Source organism: Chinchilla lanigera, unplaced genomic scaffold, assembly GCF_000276665.1.
Source record: "Chinchilla lanigera isolate Chin_1 unplaced genomic scaffold, ChiLan1.0 scaffold00089, whole genome shotgun sequence".
In the NCBI taxonomy this organism is placed as follows: domain Eukaryota; kingdom Metazoa; phylum Chordata; class Mammalia; order Rodentia; family Chinchillidae; genus Chinchilla; species Chinchilla lanigera.
In genome coordinates this window covers 7694831-7718639 of record NW_004955490.1, presented here as the reverse complement: position 1 = coordinate 7718639, position 23809 = coordinate 7694831, and the positions used below count along the sequence as shown (strand labels likewise).

At 37.7% G+C, this 23809-nt stretch overlaps 1 protein-coding gene across 1 annotated transcript in view; it reads right to left on the bottom strand.

The window, feature by feature from the left end:
* The window catches only part of Col4a6 (collagen, type IV, alpha 6), a 354614-nt gene that overhangs the window by 45661 nt on the left and 285144 nt on the right, over positions 1-23809 (bottom strand). The window contains exons 9-14 of the mRNA XM_005404677.2: positions 15029-15064; positions 8652-8714; positions 7827-7862; positions 7600-7641; positions 5244-5336; positions 3532-3585 (exon numbers count right to left, since the gene is read on the bottom strand). Of these exons, the coding sequence (XP_005404734.1) occupies positions 3532-3585; positions 5244-5336; positions 7600-7641; positions 7827-7862; positions 8652-8714; positions 15029-15064 (324 nt within the window). The remainder of the gene's footprint in view (positions 1-3531; positions 3586-5243; positions 5337-7599; positions 7642-7826; positions 7863-8651; positions 8715-15028; positions 15065-23809) is intronic.

Genomic DNA, 23809 nt, shown 5'->3' with positions numbered 1-23809 from the left:
CTTCTGCAAAGATTCGGGCTCAGATAGGAAAGAAACAAATGGTTAAAGGGAACATTTTGAATTCCCTGGAGATTTCCGTCCTTAGCACAGCCCTGTTTTTCAGTGAGCACAGATAATTGAAAGCCGATGCGAGGGCTTTGGATTTGAGAAGCGTGTTTCCTCCAAAAGGTCTTGAAAGCCTCACATATTTCATCACCTTTCTCCTCATAACTTTTCTGCAAAGCACATAAGGCACCAAAAAATGTTCCAATTAAGCAGACAGATATTAGAGCAAAGGAGTTACATGATTTGGCCAGGGTCACACATCATATCTGTGTTAAAGTGGGCTGAGACCACAGATTTCTTGGTGTCAACCTTATGAAAATATGCTGTTTTGTATAAAAGGAGATACTGTCCAGCTTTGATGTCTTCACAACTGGGGTTTCTATTTTCCACTCCTCACTGTGAAACTGAAAACACAGAGCTTGAAATGGTATTGCAAGAACCAGAGTGCATCGTCCTCTGCCGGCCTGTTTCTTCTGCAAGACAAAAGGGAGTGCGTCGAAACTGCAGCAGAGGAGCTCCTTTGAGGTTGAACTGAAGCAAAGGGGAGGTCGTCCACATGAGCTAGTGAATCCCAGCACAGCAGAGGTGATCATAAAATCTTTTAAAAACTGAGTCCAAAATATCACCACTGCTCTGACTAGAATGAACTGGACTGTAGGGGGCAGCATGGTATGGGTAAAACCCCTGAACTGGCTAGAATTTAACAGAGCTGAATGTCAGTCTCAGCTCTGCTAATGACAAGCTGAGCAACTCTGGAGGAGCCTCTTCATGTGTTTGGCTGTGTTTTCCTGAGGGATAAGCCTAGGCTCAGCTCACTTACCTCACAGGGATGTCATGAGCGGACAAGAATCTATGTGAAGTGGTCTACAAAGAAAGGTGCTAACCTTACTCCCAAATGCACTTGCAAAGTGCTGTCAATTAAAAATATAACATGAGCTACTATATCATTTTCAATTTTCTAGTAGCCACATTGTAAAAGTAAAATAGACATTAATTTCATGATATATTTTTTTTTACCCAAATATATCTTAAATATTGTCATTTTTACATGCAAGTAAAAATTGTTCCCTAGATATTTTAAGCTATTTTTTTCACGTTAAGGTTTTGAAATCCAGTATGGATTCTATAATGACAGTACATCCCATTTCAGATTAGCCACATTTGCAAAGATCAGTAATCGAATGTGGTTACTGGTTACCTTAATGGCAGCAGTTTTACATTTTGTAAAGAAACTTCACATATATTGTGTTTGGCCTCAGAACAGTCGATATGATCCCTGACATGTTTGCATATATTCAGAGGGAGGTTCAGCAATTTGTCAAAATCCTCGAGCTGGAGCTGGGTCCCTGGCAATCATATATACCTTGTTGCTTACATGTCTCTTGACCTTGTTTTAAAAAAAATTATACTAAAAATATAAAAAGGAATTTTGTTACTTATATACATAAACTATATTATATATTTTGTATGTGGCCCGAGATAATTCTTCTTCACTCAGTGCAGTCCAAGCAAGCCAAAAGGTTGGACATGTCTGGGTGTTCGTCTCCAATACCCAGCTTCTCTTCTTTTCTGTTCATTAGCTACAGAGCTGATTAAAATCAAGGGCACCGAACAATGTTTCTCTATGTCCCTTTGCTTCGACGGAGTAATAAAGATGTTCCTGGAAGCAACCTGTGCCACTGATTTCCCGGGTTCTGCTTTTTGGACACCCAGGGAAACCCAAAATGTTTGAGCCAGGTAACCCCACTGTGCCAGCAAGCAGGGCCAGACCTTGTCATATTTGATTAATCCATTTTCCTCCTCATCCCTACCCCTAGTCTATGAAAATCTTGTCAGTGTCTTCTTCAAAACACATTCTGTGATTTAAGATACATCAGTAAAATTTAATGTATTGGTATTATTTGTTTTCTCATTCAAAGAAAGCACCTGTAAGAATATATGGATATATATGACAATCATAAATTTGAATTTTGCCTTGTTAACTGATATTAAATAACTGCTGATAATTACTGATGATAATATGGCCACTATGTTTTTTAAAATTCACTGTCTTCTAAAATACTGAGGTATTTATGATGAAATGATGTGTCTACTATTTGCCCTAGGTTTGCCATGCCAATTGTTGAAGCAGGGTGATGGGTATATAGCAGGATCTTTATGCTATTCTCTCTGCTTTTGTATATGTTTGAAATGTTCCATAATAAAAGGTTTCATACATTTGCATTTTGCATCTATCCACTTTGGTCCATTCTCCATTGCTATGACCACAGTCCATGACACGGCGTCATCTTTTGCTTGGGCTATTGCAGTAGTCTGTTTTCTGCTCCACCCCGCTTCCCCACTCAACCAGAGTGAGCTTAAGAATACAAGTCAGAGCATTTGAATGGCTTCCTAGTACCCTTAAAGGCCACGTTTGACCTTCAAAACTGGCCATGATCTGGCTCCTGCATCTCTGCCTATTGCTTGGAGTTACTCATTCTGTCCTGCCCACTGTCCTTCTTGCTGTTCTTCCAAAGTAGTGAGGTTTTTCCAACCTAAAGATCTTGCCACCAAACTCTCTGATCTTCATATGACTTGCTCCCGCACAATGTGCAGGTGTCAGTTCATGTATCACATCCTCAGGGGTCCTTTTGACAACTCTATCCCCAGTGGCCTATCCTATTCCCCATCCAAACTCCCTAACTTTACCTGTTTTCTTTCTTTCACATGTCACCATTACATAAACATGTTTGTTTGTTTTGTGGTACTAGGGATGGAACCAGGGCCTCATGCATGCCAGGCAAGCACTTTACCATTGAGCAACACTACCAGGGCATTCTTAATGAGACTCATCTCTTGTTTACTTTCCATGTCACCTTTCACTTCCCCATTAGAATGTAATCTCAAGGACAGGAACTTTTACTTAGTTACTGCTGTAGTTTCCAAGGCCAGCAAAATATATAGCATATAGGAATCCTCAAAAGGTATTTGTTGAGTGAAGGAGTCTAAGCTAAAAAGGCAGAAACAAAAGCGAAGATAGGATTACCAAGAATAGTTACCATTTACTGAACACTTGATAAGTGCCAGGCATATATGAAATCCTTTTTATGAATAGCATCTCATTTAGTCCTCAAAACTACCCTATCATTGTCCCTTTTTAGTAGGTTAGGAAACTGAAACTCAGAAACCTAAGAAATTTTTTAAAAAGCTAGAATATGATGAAACCAAAAGTCAATCCTAGATCTGTTCTTTTTTTTTTTTAATCCTAGATCTGTTCTAACCCTAGATCTTGAGTCAATAACCTCTAAGACATATAACCCTGTGGAAAAACATGTTAATATCCCTGCAAGTTCAAGAAACAAGAACCTTCTCTTAAAAATATTGTAATAGTGATTGTAGCATTCTCTCCAATAACTGTAGGAAGAGGTCTTCTCGTTCGCATCCCAGTGCTACAGCTTTTGTCCAGTCAGGTCCCTGAATACATGTTAACCAAGTATGAAGACTTACTTGGAAGCCTGAAGGGCCAGTCACTCCTGGGAGACCTGGAGGTCCTTGTTCACCCTGGAAAATTAATCAAAGGCTGGTGAGTAGCAGTGAGAAATGGTGAACACAAAGGAGGATGGCTCCATTCACAGTATTTGGGCTGAGGAGTGCGAAACCAATGGATAATAGGATTGGAGCACCAGGTAGGGTTATAGATCGCCATGCTCTCCAACTGTCAGCTGTACTGGGATGCTTTAGTTTAAGGAGCTCTTTGCGATGTGGGAAGGAGCAACATCCATGAGTGTTCGAAATAGAATCTCAAATATACAGGCTAATGGGAGATGCAAAGGATGATTATCTGTTTTTCTTTTGGAAGAGGCTGTTCACTTTGGTTTGTCATAGCAAAATACTGGCTGCAGAAAAGTCAGTGGTTTTGGGAAAAGGATAATAATTAGGACAACAATGACAATTTAGATAGGGACATAGGGGTTGGGGATTTATCTCAGCGGCACAGCGCCTGCCTGGCAAGTGCAAGGTCATGGGTTCGATTCCCGGTACCGGAAAACAAACAAAAAATTTAGATAGGGACATATAACATGTTAATCTTTCTTTCCCTAATATGTTAATTTACCTATCTGTGCCATGGAAAGGCTCCTTTAGGCTTGGGAATGATCAAAGAAAGGGTCAGATAATCTCATACATTCAGAGACTGTTTCCAAATCAGTTATTATTTTCTGTAAACCTAGAAGGACCTGGAGCTGTTACTTCCACAAAGACCATATTAAAAGAGTGATACCAAGCATATTTCCCTCCTATGCCTCTTAACCATGGCAACAGACTCACAAAAACTCAAAGGAGCCCCATGAAAGAAGGAAATGCAGGTTACTAAACAGAATAGAGCAACTCAAACACAACCATGTATATATTATGCATCCATTCACACAAAAATACAAGTTATAAGATAGTTCAGGTAAAGTAGTCCACGGCTTGAGCCTTGGTAGTTAATCTCAGGTGAATTGAGGCATTTGCTGACACTTGGTCATATATCCTAATTGTCGGGTCAACTTTTGAGGGCAAATAACTTCTTCAAAAGGATAATTCAAAAGGAATCGTTTATATGCTATGTGGTTTGTTAGGAAGAGGTGGGTCACTGAGGGAATGATCTGGAAAGGTTCATCTCCCTGTGCAGTATCTCTGCTTCCTGAACACCATGAAGGGAGCAGCTTTTCCTCTTTCATGGCCCTCTGGCATGCTGTTCTGTCCTTGAGCCAGCGAGTATGGACTATAACTGTGAGCCAAAATAAACCTCTTCTCCTTTAAGTGATGGTTGTTGGGTATTGTGTCCCAGCGAGGAGGAAGTGACTAAGACAGATTTTGGTCATAGTGCAATGAGGACAGAGGTTTAAGTGGTTTGAGAGTTGCAAGAGAAAAACTCAACTATCTGGTGTTCAAGTTATTCAGCATATCAAAAATTGAATATGCAAGGTAAAACAGAGAAAATAGCACTTATGTGAATACTTCAGAACACAGGCATACTCACACCTACACACCAAAAAACATACTTAGGCTTTTTAGAAAGCTTTTTGCAAGAGTCAAAATAAAACAAAGGCTTTTAACCCTTACTTCCAAATATAAATGTGCTACTCAAAACTTTGAATCCTTTTGGAAGAGTCTGGTTGTTACAGTTGAATTCTGATATTGATAGAAAGGGCTAATTAATAGTACATGTTTACTACCTTGGATCCCTTCTGCCCTTTGGGAACTCCCATGAATTCTAGTTCCCCAGTAGATGGTGGTGGTCCTGCGGGGCCAGGGAGGCCAACATCCCCCTGTAAAATCAAAGGGAACATTAACCAAAAGATAAACCATGCAGACCATTTTTGCAGAAGGAAGGTTTATTTTCTGGATGTAATTGACGAAGAAATTATCCATTACTTTGGCCCCTTCTTCCTTACACCACTGAGGAAACAAAAACCCTCACTGTCAAGAGTGAGAAGAATTATAAGCCTGGACAATGCATCTTGTATCAGCACTGCAGAGAGAAGAAACAAGACAATGAAAGGAAACCACAAATTCATTGTTGCCATGGTCATGCACAAAGGGGTATTTAAAAGAGAGCCAAAAAGTGGGTTGAACAAGGTGAATTGTTACCGCTTGGTAACAATGACAACACTCAATTGGTCCTATATTTGCAAAGAACATAAAGCAAAGTGAAGTGTGTTTTGGAACATTGTAGGCTAGAGTTGCTCCTTCACAGGGCAATGAAATCTACAAGAACCAGTCACGGGGAGGTAAGTACCCAAATCACCATACAGTTTGTATAGAAGGAAATGAAGGAGGGAAATAAGAGAGAATAGTGAAAGAGAGGCTAAGGAAGGGAAATAGGAGAGATAGAGAAATAGAGATAGTGTGAGGTTTTGGATCAAGAATGTCCCTGCAAAGACTCATGTATTCAGAGGATGAATTTTTGGAAGGCGATTGGATCCTGGGCTTGCTAACCTGATCAATGAGCTCATAACTGAATGTGTGGCTAGGAGGTGAGCCTGGTTGGAGAAAGTAGACTATTAGGGGATATAACCTAGAAGGATATATTCTTGTCTCTGGCCCTTTCCCCTCTCTCAGCCTGTTCCAAATCTTCTTTGTTTTTAGACTGCTACAAAGTGAGTAATTTTCCTCTACTATGCTTCTGCTTGGAGACAGCTGACTACCAGCTGAAATCTCTGAAACCATGAACCAAAATAAATATTTTTTTCTAAAAATTGGGTATGCCCATTTCGGCAGCGGAGATGAATACACACTTCTCAGACAAGGAGATACAAATGGCAAATAAATATATGAGAAAATGTTCAACATCATTAGTCATTCGAGAAATGCAAATTAAAACAACACTGAGATTCCACCTTACCCCAGTAAGAATGGCTAGCATTAAGAAATCAACCAATAACAAATGCTGGCGAGGCTGTGGAGAAATAGGAACCCTTCTCCACTGCTGGTGGGAATGCAGACTGGTGAAACCACTGTGGAAATCAGGTTGGAGAGTCCTCAGAAAACTAGGTCTAGAGGTCCCATTCAACCCAGCTATCCCCCTGCTGGGTATTTTCCCAGAAGATCTAAAAACATCATATCACAGTGATATATGTGCACCTATGTTCATAGCAGCACAATTTGTAATTGCTAAAATGTGGAAGCATCCCAAATGTCCATCCACTGAGGATTGGATAAGAAAATTGTGGTACTTTTATATAATGGAATATTACTCAGCTGTAAAGAAAGATAAACTCGAGGCTTTTATAGGCAAATGGTCACAACTAGAGACCATACTCATAAGCGAAATAAATCAAACATACATGTGCAAGCATCGCATTGTTTCTCTAGTGTAAAGCCTGAAAGAGTTCATTTAAACTAGGAGATATGACAGACATTGGGAATTGATAGGAAAGCACTCATAGGTAAAGGATAACTGGAATATGGGAAAAGAGAAGGGAAAGAAGGAGAAAGTTTGTATATATGTATATTCAGGATAGTTAACACAGGTGTTCTACTGTCCTGTATTTCCTTGCTGAAAGAAACTGTCAGTGAGGCATTGGTTGATTAGCTTTGTATGTCTATATGTGTTTTCATGAGAAACTACATTGAAGATATCAATATGTAATACAATAAGCATTGTTAATTCCCTACCACTCTGTTTGTAACTCTGTAATGTCTGTACTGATCCTTTGCTATTTTGTAAAATGTTGTCAGTCTCTTAGTATTTTCCTCCTTTTATTTCTAAAATAAAAAAAAAGAAAAAAAAAGTTGATACACTCTTCAAATATTACTCTATTAAAATTGTATGCTTTTAACTTTCCATGCCCTTTTTTGTGCACAACATGTAAGGGACTCAGTCTTTTCAGTTTGAAGCCACTTGCTTCAGAAACTGTATATTTATATGCACAATAAACTCAATATTCTAACTTAAAAAAAAAAAAAAGAAAATGCCCATTTCCTAAAGTGAAAACCCACATCCTCTTACACAACGAGGCACATATGTGTGATTAAAAATGTTTCTTAGAGCATATGCAATGCAGACTGTATTTGGTAAAATCTACTTACCTTGACTCCTTTCTCTCCATGGAAACCTAACCCCATATTGCCCTGGGGCACAGCAGTACAGGGAAGAAAAACAAAAGCAATTACTAACAACCAGTTCCAAGAATTTAAGTTGGAATGCAGTATTTTTTCTTTACCAGAAAGTAGATTTGACCAAATCAGTATGTCTGGAGAAACCAGATTACTTAGTGGCAGAGGAGACAAACTACCACAAGACAAAGTATACTTACATCAGGACCGGGGTTACCAGGGAGGCCTGGAGGACCCTAAGTTAAAAATAGAAGGAAAAGAGTTACCACTTGTTACTTTACATCTCAAAGAGCTAGAGCATGCCTGGAATCATTAAGGATAAGGCCCCAACCTGCTTGGTGTAAACTGGCTTCAATACAACAGACTCTAGCTCTTCCCAGGAGATTCTATCTCTTTGAAATTTCCAATTTGACTGGGTAGCCAGATTCATGCTAATGTAGTGAAGACTTCTTTTCATTTCTTCAAACAGGTCAGAAATTATAAAGTGGTGGCTCAGTGAAGCTAAGACAAAATAACAAGTTCTGGGAACCCATGTATTGCAGAGAACAGTCTGGGGACAGGACTTTCCCAGGACTGCAGAGATGACTGGCTATGCTCTTTTGACACTAGTGATAAATAGATTTGATATTAGAAAAATAGGAAGTAGGTAGGTACAGCTGCCCAAGGCACACTTCTTAGAAGAATTTTGAACCTTCTCAGTGTTCAAGGTAGGTGATGGTATGATTGATTAGTAATATCTGTTGTGGGTGAAGGTGGCAATCGAAGTATGAGGCAATTGTCATTCCTTTACTATACTCTGAGTTAGACCAGGAGGATATAAAGGTACAAACTGGATGGTCAGAAAGACTGATAAATAAAACCACTAGCTCATAGGAAGAGTATCTTTCATTTTAATACTCCAGGAATGAAAGTTTTCCTCCAGTAAGAGGGCCTAAATTATATAAGCTTACATTTAACACATGGCATGGTGAAAAAAACAGTCATGCAAATACTGTGTTTACATATTAGATTTAAATTGATCTTACTTGCAGTCCTGGTGATCCTATAGGCCCTGTGTCTCCAGGAGTTCCAGGTAGTCCCTGTGGTCCCTAGAGAAGCAAGTTTTCCCAAGGTCAGAAAGCAAGACAGTTTCTCAAGAAAAATGAAATACATACATCCATATGAGAATGTTCATAGCAACCTTAATCATAATAGTCAAAATTGGAAATGCCCCAGGTATTCTTTCATACAAGGATTGATAAATAAACTGTGATATTTCCATAGAGTGGCCTAAATACTCAACATTTAAAAAAGGGAAGAAAAGACAACAAACTATCTCCTCAAAGTCACAACTTGCCCAGAGCCAGTCCAGGGGGCACTGAGGGGCAGAATAGTGTAAGCCACACATCTGAATTACTTGAAAGAATAGCAGAGGAGATCAGAAAATAGCTCAAAGAGATACTCAGGGGAGAAGATATCACTAAACAGTAATAAAAGTTGCAGGAGCTCCCAGAAGATTCTAATAAAAAGCTAGATGAGCTAAACAAAATGATACAAAACATGAATTACTAGTTTAACAAAAAATTAAGAGTTCATCAAAAGTTTTCAATCAGAAATTCAGGAGATTAAAAACCATATTGAAACTATGGAGAAAAACTAGTTTTTTTTTTTTTTTTTTTTTTTGGTTTTTCTCCGGTACCAGGAACTGAACTCATGACCTTGTGCTTGCCAGGCAGGCACTTTTGTCGCTGAGCTAAATCCCCAGCCCGAAACTATGGAGAGTAATACTGAACAATGTGAGGACAGAATTTCAGAACTAGAAGACAATGGTGGCTTTAAAGACCAATGACTCAAAAGCACCTTAGAAAGCAAGAGAAATATTGGATTCAACAACTGCTACATGATGCAAAGAAGACCAACCTAAGAATAAGTGGAATAAATGAAAAATCAGAAGATAGTGCAAATGGTATAAAAAAACCTGTCCACAAAAATAATGGCAGAAAACTCCCCAAATATAGGGAAAAAATAAACATACATTAAATGAGGCATATAGAACACCAAATAGCCATGACTGAAAGAGAACCTCTCCATGCTACATTATACTCAAAGCTCCAGAATTCCATTACAGGGACAAAATCTGAAAAGGTGTTGGAGAAAGGGAGTGAATCACATGCAAAGGTATGTGATACCCATTAGAACACAGCAGACTTCTCTACACAAACTTTAAGGGCCAGAAGGGGTGGGAGTGAAGGTTTTTTCCATCCATAAAAGATGAAAAATTCCAACTTTAACTTATGTATCCTGCAAAACTTTCCTTTAAAACTGATGGAGAAATAAGGTACTTCTATGAGAAAGAGCACTTCATGAAATTCATGGCCAACAAACCAGCATTACAAAAAATACTCAAGGATAGCCTTGAAAGCGACAACGAAGCCAACCATGTCATTAAGACAAATAGAGTGTGGGGCTGGGGATTTAGCTCAGCGGCAAAGCGCCTGCCTGGCAAGCGCAAGATCGTGAGTTCGGTTCCCAGTACCGGAGAAAAACCAAAACCAAAAAAAAAAAAAAAAAAAAAAAAAAAAAAAAAAAAAAAGACAAATAGAGTGAGTATACCTGCCAGGATGAGCAGCTAAGTGAAAGAGGAAAAATGAAGAAGTTAATGACAGGAATAAGTCAATAATTCTCAGTAACAATTCTCAATGTGAATGGTCTCAGTTCCCAATCAAAAGACATAAATTGACAGAATGAGTCAAGAAAACTCCCCAACAATATGGAATATACAGGGAGCATATATAAGATACAATTCAAGAAGCTGCAGGTTAAAAATAAAAGGATGCTGTCTAAATTTCAGCCAGAGTGGATTTCAAGCTAAGGCTGATCAAAAGAGACAAAGAAGGTCACTACATATTGATTAAGGGAACAAATCAATAGGAAAAGGTAACAATTATAAACATATATTCTGGACCAAATACTGGCACATACAACTTCAAAAAACAAACAGTAATCAACATGAGAAATCAGATAAACACCAACGTAATTTTAACAGAGAGCCTCAACACACTGTCACAAGTGGGCAGATCAACTAGAATAAAAACTCAACAAAGAAATGCCAGCATTGAAACAAATCTTTGAACAAAGAGGCTTAATAGATACCTACAGAATGTTCCACTCAACAATAGAATACACATTCTCCTGAGTAGCACATGGGACTTTCTCCAAAATAGACCACATAGTTGCCCATAAAGTGAATGCAAAAGAATAAAAATTATCCCATGTATAATATTGGACCATAGTGTATTGAAACTAGAAATCAATGGCAAAAGACACCACACAAATTAGGCAAATACATGGAAATTAATAAATACCCTGTTGACTATTCAATGGGTCACAGATGAAATTAAACAAAAAAAATTAGACAGTTTCTACAATCAAACAATAATGCCAGTGTGACATACTGGAACCTATGAGATGTAATGAAAGTAGTCGTAAGAAGGAAGTTTATAGCACTGAATTCCCACATGAGAAAAACAGAACAAGCTCAAGTAAATAACCTCATGGGAAACCTCAAGGTCCTAAAAATACAAGAGAAATTCAAACCCACAGGTAATATGAGGAAATGAATTACCTGATTAGGGCAGAAATTAATGAAATTGAGACTAACATTATAACACAAAGAATTAATGAATTAAATAGTTAGTTCTTTGAAAAATTAAACAAAATAAACAAGCCCTTCGCCAATCTTACCAAAATAAGGGGGGAAAAAATCCCAAATCCATGTAACTAGAAGCGAAAAAGGTGAAATCACAATTGAGAAATTTTACTCTAATAAAATAGAAAATTCAGAAGAAATGGATAAATTCCTAGATCCATGTGAATTTCTAAAGCTGAACCAAGAAGATATAAAAATCCTAAATAAGACACTATCAGTCAGTGAAATTGATGAAGTAATAAAAAAACTATCCACTAACAAAAGCCTAGGTCCCTGAAGAATTCCTGATCCACTGCAGAATTCTACAAGAACTTTAGAGAAGATCTAATGTCAATAATCTTCAAACTAATGAAGTTAAAAGGGAAGCAGTACTCCTGAACTCATTCTTAGAAGTAAGCACTACCTTTATTCCAAAACCAGAAAAGGACCCAACCAAAAAAGAAAAGTACAGGCCAATCTCCCAAATGAACATTGATACAAAAATCTTCAATAAGATAATGGCAAACAAAATGCAGCAAATCATCAAAAAGATCATACACCATGACCAAGTACAATTCATCCCAGGGATTGAGGGATGTTTCAACATATGCCAGTCAATAGATGTCATACACTACACAAAAAGAAGCAAGGGTAAAAATCACATTATCATTTCAGTAGATGGAGAAAAAGCATTTGAGAAAGTCCAACGTCCATTCATAACAAGAACCCTGAAGAAAATAAAATAGGTCTTTATCTCAATCTGATAAAAATCATCTATGACAAAACAATGACTAACGTCATACTAAACATAGAGAAGCTTACAGCTTTCCCCCTAGAATCAGGAACAAGACGAGGATATCTGCTAATACCACTTCTCTTCAATATAGTTCTCAAAACTTTAGCTAGAGCAATAAAAGAAGCGAAAGAAATAAAAGGGATATGGAGAGGGAAGGAAGAAATTAAATTATCATCATTTGCTGGTGACATGATCCTTTATATAGAACACCCCAAAACTCCAATAAAAGACTCTTAGAACTAATATCTAAATTTTATAAAATATCAGGTTATGAAGTCAGCACTCAAAGTAAATAATGCTCCCATGCACCAATAACAGACTCACTGAGAGAGAAATTAGGGAAAAATATCTTTCACATTAGCACCAAGAAAAATGAAATACTTAGGAACTAACCTAACCAAGGGAGTGAAAGACTGTAGAATGAAAACTATACAGTAGTCTTAAAAAGAAGATTGAAGAGGATATCAAAAAATGGAAAATATACTCCCTGTTGCTGGACAGGCAGCACCAATATAGTGACAATGGCCATACTTCCAAAACTGTTATATAGATTTAATGTAATCCAAATCAAAATATCAATAACCTTCCTTACGTAATTGGAGAAATCAATCCTAAAATTCATATGGAAGCAGAAGACAACTAGAATGGGAAAGGAATTCTGGGTAACAAGGAGGGGTAAGGCAGGTGCATCACAATCCTGGACTTCAAGTTGCATGTGCTACAAAGATACAGTGATAAAAACAGCATTATATCAGCAGAAACAAGACTTATGGATCAATGGCAGAGAGTAGAAGACACAGAAACAACTCCAGGCACACTCAGCTATGTTATCTTTGACAAAAAGGCCAAATCCCTTTGCTCAAGGAAAGACAGTCGCTTTAAACAGTGGTGTTGTGAAAATGGGCTATCCACATGCTGAAAGTTGAACCTAGACCACCATGCACAGCATATCTGTCACCATGCACTAAACTAAAATCAAAATGGATCAAAGATCTAAATATTAGAACAGAAACAAACTGTTAGAAGACAAAATAAGCAAAAATCGTGGAGATATAGGTGTAGGCAAGGCTTTCTGAACAAAACTCCAGTTGTACAAGAAATAATACTAAGAATCAACAAATGGATGGGGGAGGGGGAAAAGGAATTGAAGTGTATTATATACATGTACTAATTCCCTACAGTGAATGTAATCATTATGTACTGCAAACATGTACCAGTAAAAGTAAAAAAAAAGATAGCTGGAAGGTTGTCAAATATTTAGGAATACACTTCCAAGTACATCATGGGTCAAAGAAAAAGTAAAAAGAGAAATAAGAAAATGTTTAGAACGGAATAACCATACAAAAGCAAGGCAGTGAAATCAACAGAAAGATTGGAGAAATGTAAGGCATGCACCCAGTAGAGAACAAGGGGAAGGTGACATATACCTAGACGAGGCCAGGAGAATCTAACAGAGGTGAGAACTTAGACAGAAGAAAAGAGAGGGGTAAAATATTCCCTACAAGTGAATGAGAATATGAACACTGCTTTGAAAATAACCAACAAACTGTTGTTTCCTTACTGATCACAAATCTCTTATTTTACTACCAAATACCTTCTTCTAGGTCCTTTACATATTGTGGCTGATAAGTAGACAGACACTGTACTTTTGATGGTAAGGAAATGAATCTCCAAGAGAAGCTATGCAGCAAATACAGTGAATATTATTCTATGAATTTAATGACCACAACATTAAAGCCAGTTTTGTCTAGCTCTAGGGGACCTATATGCCTTTGGTCATCGCTCATCTTTGTTTTGGGGTGTGCTTGAAATCCCTCTAGTTTCTTGTCTAAAGACTCCTCCCACCATCCATACTTCTCAGAAGCTCTTTCTTTCTCCCAGATACAAATCTCCCATTGTACTTTCTTAGCTGAACAGCATGTCTTCATCTATCCTACTGTGGGATCCTTATAATACACTACTACTATTAGTTTTACACATCCTTAGGGGCAGGGACTGTGTCTACATTGCCTCAGTAATCATTCACAGCACTTTGCTGATAATAGGCGCTCATCAGCTCTACAGGACTGAATAAAACAAAGAGAAGCAGGAAGGAAGGAATACAGGAAAGAAGGAGGAAAGAAGGGACAATTCTTAGTCTACTTCAAAGTAAAGTGATGAAAATGTGGAATCTCAAGGGAAAAGAAAGCTCTTGTTAATATAACTTATGACTTTTCATGATGTAAGAATTCCCCTAATGTATCCTAGGGAAACCAGTAGCCCTCCTTATGCAAGGTTCTGCTTTCAGCTACACCCAGTAAACCAGTTTGTAAATATTAAGTGGAAAAAGTATTGCAATGCTTGTGTTCAAGTAACCTTTAGGTAATAACCTGGTGCTATGCCCCGATACCTACCTCATTCATCTCACTTCATTCTCACATAGGCAGTGTATCATCTCATATCTTCACAAGAAAGGTGAATAAGGTATTTTTAAAAAATGGAAGAGAGGGAGGAAGAGAGGAATGGAAGGAAGGAGGAAGGGATAGAGAGAAAGAGCAAGAGTACATTCACATGACATGTTTCACAGAATAACACTATACTTGTTTTATTGTTATGTACTTGATTTCCCACTGTGCTTAATTTATAAATTAAACTTTATCACAGGTATGTATGTATAGGAAAAAACCAGTATATATAAGGTTTGATATTATTTATGGTTTTAGGCATCCACTGTGAGTCTTGAAGGGTATGACTTCACGGAGGTCCCTAAAAGTCTGAAAGCTTGTCAGGCAAGTCATCCTCTTAGTACCTGGTCTTCTGGAAAATATAAATGGATCACCTGTTCTGCCTCAACTCTAGCTTTCCTGTAAGTGCTGTGAATACTATAGAGAAGAATAAAAAAGCAACATCAGTGACTGCTGACTAAACACCGAGAGCTCAACATGTAAATGACAACTTACCATGATTCCATCTAGTCCAGGCAACCCAGGATTCCCCTGAGAAACAGACAAAGGTAGGACAATGAGGAGACTAATAAATTAAACCTGAGGTATTTCAGACAATATAAGATTCATGGAGATAAAAATGCATTGTTAATACTTGGGCTGCTTCTGTCAAGGTCTTGTGCTTTAAGTAATGCATAAATTGAATATATTCAACCATTTACATTTTTCCTATGAAAAATCTGGACTCTAATGATTTTTTGTTTGTTTGTTTTCTGGTACTGGGAATCGAACTCGCGATCTTGAGCTTGCCAGGCAGGCACTGTGCTGTGGAGCTAAATCCGCAGCCCGAAAAATCTGGACGCTAGAAGACAGATATTATAGCCATGGCTGAACAGGATTTCATACTTTTCTTGGATTAATTAATTTTCACCTTTGCTAGAAACTTATCAATTAGAAATTGCTTCTGTGGGTTAGTGAATTTCCTGCTCTTTTTGGAGGAAGGCAAAACTATTTTCCTGTGTGCCTTCATCCCTAGAGAATCTGTGCCCATGTGTATATAATGCAAATCAGACACTTCAAGGAAAAGAACAGTGGAACATACAGTATCTGATCATGTTTTAATTGCTTTGCAGCTTTTTAAGTCACTGTATGAATCTGTAATACAACTGTCTTGTTGAAATTGCTGTGTCCCACTGGATCCAGGGTCTCCTGATTTTAAGCAAACCATTTAATCGATTTCTAAGACAATGGCTATATTTTAATACCTGCTAGTCTTACTCCACTTACAGTAAAAAACCAGCTGTTTGTAGCATGGAAAGAGTACTACCTGGGGTTTAGCTCTTTGGTGAACTAGCTCTATGGCTCTTAGCAAGAAGTCTAGCCACAGTATCTTTTTAACTGTTAAATGAATAATATGAATCCAGTAATCATGAGACCATTCCCAACTGTATCTTCTGCTATAGCACTCATATATAAGAATCCAAATTCTGTATCTTCTCCAGTTCTTCAGCTACCCACCACTATCACTGCCTACTGTATAGTTTCTAATACCTGATTTGTTTTTTTTTTTTAATTTGTGAAGTTTATTGGTACAATTTAGGTAATACATAATGTCACAGTGATATATGTGCACCTATGTTCATAGCAGCACAATTTGTAATTGCTAAATTGTTTAAGCAACCCAAATGTCCATCCACTGAGGATTGGATAAAGCAATTGTGGTACTTTTATATAATGGAATATTACTCAGCTATAAAAGTAAACTCAAGGCTTTTATAGGTAAATGGTCACAACTAGAGACCATACTCATAAGTGAAATAAATCAGACTTGCATGTGTAAGCACCGTATTGTCTCACTAGTGTAAGACCTGAAAGAGTGAATAAAAACTAGGAGGTATGAAAGACATTGTGAAATGAAAGAAAAATGCTCAAAAGTAAAGGGCAACTGTGGTGTGGGAAAAGAGAAGGGAAAGAAGGGGAAATTGTGTATGTATGTATCTACAGATAGCCAACATAGTTGAACTACTGTTTCTATTGCTTTGCTAAAAGAAACAGTTAATGATTACTTCATTGATCAGTATTGCATGTCTCTATTTGTTTTCCTGTGAAACCACTTTGAAGATATCAATAATACAACAACCATTGTTAATTTCCTACCACTTTGTTTGTAAATCTGTATTGTTTGTTCTTTTGCTATTGTGTAAATGGTTGTCTGTTTAAAAAACAATTTAAATGATACCCTTTAAGGTATTTTCCTATATTTTTATAAAAAGGCATTTGATTTTAATGGTTAAACTTTACAATATATGGGAGAAAAAACTCCTTCTGAACTTTCCATTTCAGGATTTTCATGATGATTCTTTAATGTACTTTAATGCTAATCATTAACATTTCATAAAAGTTTTATGCATTTGTATTGAATTCTGTATCAGTTACCTATTGCCATGTAACAAATTATTCCACAATTTAGCAGTTTAAAACAATTACATTACTAAATTTATTAAATTACGAATAAAGGCTTTTGATATTCTGTTTGTGAAGAGCCCTGAAAAAAATAGATAATACATAATGATCACATTCATAATAGGGAACTTGTACCTATACATGGTATGTCTTAGTTTCTCCATTTGACTCCCCTCAACTCCTCTTTCCTTCTTATTTGCAAAGGTTTCTTTCCATTTTGTCTTATTTTGTCTTATTTTTCCTTTTCCCTTCTTCCTCCCCACCATTTCCCTTTCCATTTGAACAATTTCTTCCTATTTCACATATTACATATTTTGGTTCTTATTTACACTTTCAGTTCCATAGAAAGAATGTTATAGTTCATACCATAGAAAGAATGTGATGTTTACACATGTGTGTCTCATTTACTTTACTTAAGAGTATGGTCTCAAGGTGCATCCATTTACCTAGAAATGTCTCAAGTTTATCCTTATCGCTGAGTGGTGCTCTATTGTAGAAAAAGAAAACCCCCACAACTTTATTCATTCCTCATTTGATGGGCATTTGGTTTGTTTCCAAGATTTAGCTATTATAAATTGTGCCACTATAAATATGGGTGCACATATATCAGTGTGGTATGTTTTTAATTCTTCTAGGAAGATATGCAGAAGGGGAATATCTGAATCAAATGGAACCTCTAATCCTAGTTTTTTGAGGAATCGCTACACTGATTCCACAGGGTGGCATAAGTCTACACTCTCGCCAACAATGGAGAAGAGTTCCTTTATCCCCACAGCCTGACCAGGATTTGTTATTGGTTGATTTCTTTATAATAGTCATTTTTTTCTGGGGTGAAATGGAATCTCAGTGTTGTTTAATTTGCATCTCTTGAATGACCAATGATGTTGAACATTTTTTCATATATTTGTTTGCTGTTTGTACTTTTCCTCAGAAGAGCCTATTCATTGCAGATGCCCATTTGTGGGTTGGGTCTTTAAATTTGGGGCATCTTATTTTTTTCAATTCATTATATGTTTAGATGTTAGCCCTTTGTCTGAAGAAAAACTGACTAAGATATTTCCCACTCTGTGGGTTATATTTTCACTCTGTTAGTGATTTCTTTTGCTGGGCAAACACTTTTTAATAATTTAAAATCCCAGTTGTTGAACCTCTTTATTTTCTCCCATGTAATTGGGGTTTTTCATGAAATCTTTGCCTACACCTATATCTTCAAGAGTTCTACCTACTTTCGCTTCCAGGAGGATTAGTGTTTCTGCTTTAATATTTAGATCTTTGATCAATTTTGATTTTAGCTTAGTGCATGGTGATAGACAAGGGTCTAATTTTGGTCTTTGGCATGTGGAAAGCCAGTTTTTCTAGCACCATTTATTAGAGAGACTATCTTTCTTCCAGTGAATGTGTCTGGGCCCTCTGTCAAAGATAAGGTAGCTGAGTGGATTTAGAGGTGTTTCTGAATCTTGTAATCTGTTCCACTGGTCCTCAGGTCTGTTTTTTTTCCAGTACCATGTTGTTTTTTTTTTTTATCATAGTACTTTTGCAGTATAGTCTCAAGTCAGGGATTATGATGACCCTTGCCTTTCTTTTGTTACAAAGAATTGTTTTTCCTATGTCTCCAAATGAATTTTAGGATTGTTGTCTGTAGTTTTGTGAGGCATGCTCATGGTATTTTGATTGGCATTGCATTAAATCTACATAACAGTTTTGTGAGTATAGCAATTTTTACTATCCTACCCAAGAGCAAGGGATATCTTTCCATTTTCTGATATTCTCTTTGATCTCCTTTTTCAGAGTACTGTAGTTTTCAATGTAAAGATCTAGTACTTCTTCCATTAGATTTATTCATAAGTATTTCATTTTCTTGGGTGCTAATATCAAAGGCATGGTTTCCCCAATTTCTCTCACAGTGAGTTTGTTATTTGTGTAGAGGAATGCTATAATTTTTTTTTGTCTTTTTGAGACATGGTGTCGCTATGCAGTTCAGGATGGACTTGAGCTCATTTTGTAGCCCAGGCTGGTCTCGAACTCACAAGGATCCTCCTGCCCCAGCCTCCCAAGTGCTGGGATTACAGGTGTGAGCCACCATGCCCGGCAGGAATGCTACAGATTTTTGTGTTGACATTTTATCGAGTTACATGACTGAAGCTGGTCACTAAATCTAGACATCTTTGGTGGAGGGTTTGGAGTCTTCTATGAATCATGTCATCTTCAGATATTATGATTTAACTCGTTCCTTTCCTATCTTTATTACTTTTATTTCTTTCTCTTGTCTAATTGCTCTGGCTAATGTTTCCAGAAACATATTGAAGAGTAGTATTGAGAGTAGGTATCCTTGTCTTGTTCCTGATTTTAGAGTTAAAATCTTTCAGTTTTTGACTGATCAATATGATGTTGGCTGTGGGTTTGATAAAAAATGGCTTTTATCTATAGAAATAAAGACCTTCTATTCCAATTTTGTATAGGGCTTTTGTCATGAATGGGTGTTGGAATTTGTCAAATGCTTTTGCTGCATCTATGAGATTATCATATGGTTTTTATTCTTGGTCTGTTAATATGGTTTATTATGTTTAATGATTTGCATATGTTGAACCATCCTTGCATCCCTGAGATAAATCCTACTTGGTCAAGGTGTGTACTCTTCTTGATGATTTGCTGTGTTCTGTTTGCTAGTATATTATTGAGGATTTTGTGCCAGTGTTCATTAGGGAGAATGGCTTGTAGTTCTCTTTTTTTGCTAGGGCCCTTCTCTGGTTTTGGTGTCAAAGTAATTCTTGCTTCCAGTAGTGACATTAGAAGTATTGCTTTCCTTGAAATTTCTTTAAAGAGTTTGAAAATAATGACATTAGATCTTCTCTAAATTTCTTGTAGAATTCAGTAGTGAATTTATCAGGCCTGGGATGTTCTTTGTAGGTCAGTTTTTCATTAATGTTCAATTTCATTGACAGATATTGGGCTATTTAGAATTTTTGTATCTTCTTGATTCAGTTTTAATATTCATATGTATCTAGGAATTTGTCCATTTCTTCTGTGATTTCCATCTTTTTTTTTTTTTTTTTCTCTGGTCCCGGGGTGTGATTTCCATCTTATTGGAGTAATTTCTCCAAGTAGATATTGATGTTCTTCTGGGTTTCCAAAGGATCCATTGTGATTTCACCCTTTTCATTCCTAATTAAATGAATTTGAGTCTTTTTTTTCCTTTTTGATAAGATTGTCAATTTTATTTACACTTTTAAAGAATCAACTCTTTGATTCATTGATTGTATTGTTTTCTTAGTCTCAATTGCATAAATTTCTGCTTTGATCTTTATCATTTCCTCTCTCATAGTAGCTTTAGGCTTAACTTGCTTATCTTTTTCCAGAAGTTTGAGGTTCAACATTAGGTTTATCTGAGCTCATCCTATTTTCCTGATGTGTGTGTTCACCATGATTAATTTCCCTCTTAGGACTGTTTTCTTTGCATCCCATGAGTTCTAGTATGCTGTATTGACATTATCACTTAATTATAGGTACTGTTTATGTCTCACTTATCTGTATGTCAAAATCTTTTTCCATGCTTGGGATGTTTGTGCTATTACTTCTGTGAATGTGTTTTTTTGTCTTTGGTCCTGACTCCTTCTGTTTCATTTATTCAAATCTATCCCATGTTGTTCTTGTTTACATCATCTTGTAGTTGTTGGTTGTTTTTTCATCGTCCCTTGTTATTTTTAATAGATCTTTCTTTTCATGGTTGCTAACCATGATCCTGTCTTCTAGGTCTGACATTCTATCTTAAATTTCTTTCATACAATTTTGAAAACTTTCAATGACATTTCTAATTTCATGGATATTTGTTTGAATATGTTTCATGGATTCCATTTCTTTCCTATGTTGGGCATTCACAGTTTTCACCATTTTTTCTATGTTCCTCTATTTTTTTAAATCTATGTCTACTTTAGATTTGCTGAGCAAGTCCTTCATTATGGCTGTCATCTCTTTTTTAAGTTGTGAAACTATTTGTTTTCTGCATTCCTCTATAGCTTCATGTATGTATTGTTTTATTTCTGCTGCTGTCATTCCAGAAGATTAAGGTGGATGACTTCTGAGTTATTCTATTTTATTCCTTGTTTTTGTCCTGAGTGGGATGAAAGTCTGCAATTGCATTTTGCTTTTGTGTCTTATCTTCTATTTTTAACTTGACTTTGTTTTCTGTGTTGTTATTTGTATTTTTCTTATGTTAGGTAGCATCACTGGTATCAAAGCTTCCTTAGGAAATTGCTATTCCTCCGTGATATCTTCTAGGTATCGCTGGATGTTGGTCTTTGTGTCTCTCCCAGGGTCCTATCTTCCCATTTTATTAGGGATGAAGAGTTGCTATCTATTTGTCTCAGCACCCATACATTAGGTACTGTACTGTGGGGATGATTATGACCTCAGATTATCACAGTATTGTCATACAAGGATAAACAACTGAATACAACAAGTATGGCATCTTGGCTAATGTAGAACAGTTATCCCTAACAATATCATCAAACATAGCCTAGAAATTAATCATCTGTAGTAACTTTTAGTTTGGTATTTCTAACACTAGGAGCAAGATCTATAGTTCTATAACAACATCTAACATACACCAGGAAATTATACAAAGTAAGTTTCCCCTTGTTAGAGTGATTTCATCCTGTGGGTATGGGGAACTTAGGAGGAATAGGGGACAAAATAGAGCAATAACTGAAGAGAAACATAGTACAAGAAAGGCTGAAGGCTGAAGGATTTTTCCCCAAACTTTGGGAAGCTGGAGAAGAGAACAGAGGAGAAAAAATGAAGGAGAAATATTGAAGTGAACCAGAAAAACTCAAGAAAATTTTCATTCACAGGTAAATATCAGAAAATCAAGAAAGGCTGTTGAGGATAGAGAGAAAGATGGGACAGAGAAAATATACCAAACAATAATAGTCAAAACCTAAACAACCATCCTTCCAAAAAAAATTCCTCTGGTACTCCCAGTTCTGCGTGAGTTTCCTACTAAGAGTCAGAACGTGTATTGAGTAACCCCACCAAATCTGCAGTAGGATTACTGCTGGGTTCAGGGCTGATCTTGGCCACATCACTGACTCCTCTCATGCGCTGGTTGTAGCTCAGGGATAGTGCTCTTGTCCCTCCACCAGCCACAGACACTTGCCTAATTGCACCTCTGGTCATAGGGCAGGTGGTGGTGCCCTTAACCCATGGCCAGCTGAGGTTGCTCACCTGCTTGTGCCACTGGTCACAGGGTAGGTAGGGGTATGCCCTTGTCCCACCACAGGCCAAGGCCACTTGTGTGCTTGTGCCACTGGTTGCAGAGCTGGAGGATGCTTCCAGGCCATTGTAGCTAGGGCTCAGACTGGCTTTTGGCTCCTTGGTACAATGGACTCTGTGTGGTCCTGGTTCCTACTTGGGAGAACTCCCCCAGCCTGCTGTCTAACTGCCAACTGTCTACTGTGACTGGACTACCCTTCCCTCTTTCCACTCAGGGACGTTGGCAGTGAAGTGACCTTGGAGCTGCTCTCCTGCTGGAGTTTAAGCCCCAAATCCTTTAAAATAGAATGGAATGGTGGTCCTTTTCATCCGCTGCTGTTCTTCTGAACGACTGTGTGCGAGGCACCTTTTTAGTTCGTGCTCAGGAATCAGTGATTCATGTTTTCACTGCTGCCTCTGACTGTACAAGACTCTCCTGGTCCAGGTCAGGTCTCAATCTCCCAGCAAAAGTTGCTGTTGCTGGCTGCTGGGGCAGCTACACAACTGTTCTAGTTGGGTTAACTGTTTCTTCTATAGCAATGAATCCTATTTTCTTCTTCTCCCTTTTGGTTCCCACGTGCCCTGCACTCCCTTTGGAGTCTCTCTAGACTGTTGTTTCAAGACTGTCAGCACTTTGTTCTGGGGAAGTTGAGTAGCTGATACTCAGCACTCCACCATTTTAAGAGTCAGTGTCTTCAGTACCTAGTTCTGTGCACAGATGGAAGACTGAATATTGTATCTTCCTCTCAGAGGTTGAGCATATATATTTCCATTTGCTACTAGGGCAATGATGTGCTCCTTTCCTATTCTGCAGTGGCTCCATTTGGAGCCAGGGTTTACTGAAGTCCCACAAGGATATCAGGCAGCATACACCAAAAGTACAGTCATAAGAACATAGGAGGTTCTTATGAAGATCTCCTACTCCCAGAGCTATGCCAAACCATACAGGGCACTAATTTAGTAATCACACACCCTTAATCCCAGCATCAGTTCAAGGCGGTTGCAGATCTGATAGGCATGTATATGCAGATATCCAAGGACCCAGTTAGCGTGAAAGGCTAGTGTGCAAGGTAAAATAAAAGTCAGGGCCAGGATCTTGCACTGGTGGCCATCTTGAGTGGGCAGAAACATACATGGATTGCAACTAAGGCATACAGACATCAAGGATTCCAGAGTAGATAAAACGTGACTTTCTCAAGGAAATGTTTTAGCTTGTAAAAGAAAATGATACCTGTCTAAGTTATTTTTTCTCATTGCTGAGACAAAATACCTGATACCCAAAATTAGAGGAAGAAAGGTTTATTTAGTTCACAGTTTGCAGAGATTTCAGTCCATAATCAGCTGGCTCCAAGGCAGGGTGTCACACGGCAGAGGGGGATGGTAGAGGAGAAACAGTTCATGGCTGACAGAAGGCAGCAAAGTAGCAAGCAGCACATGATGACAGCAGCCCTGGGTAGCACTCATGCCCAGGGTAGGGCATCCTTAATCTTAGCATTGCACCACGAATCAATCCCAGTATCACATCCTTGATACCAGAATATACATTATCCACTCCCAGAGCTATGCCAAACCATACAGGGCACTAAT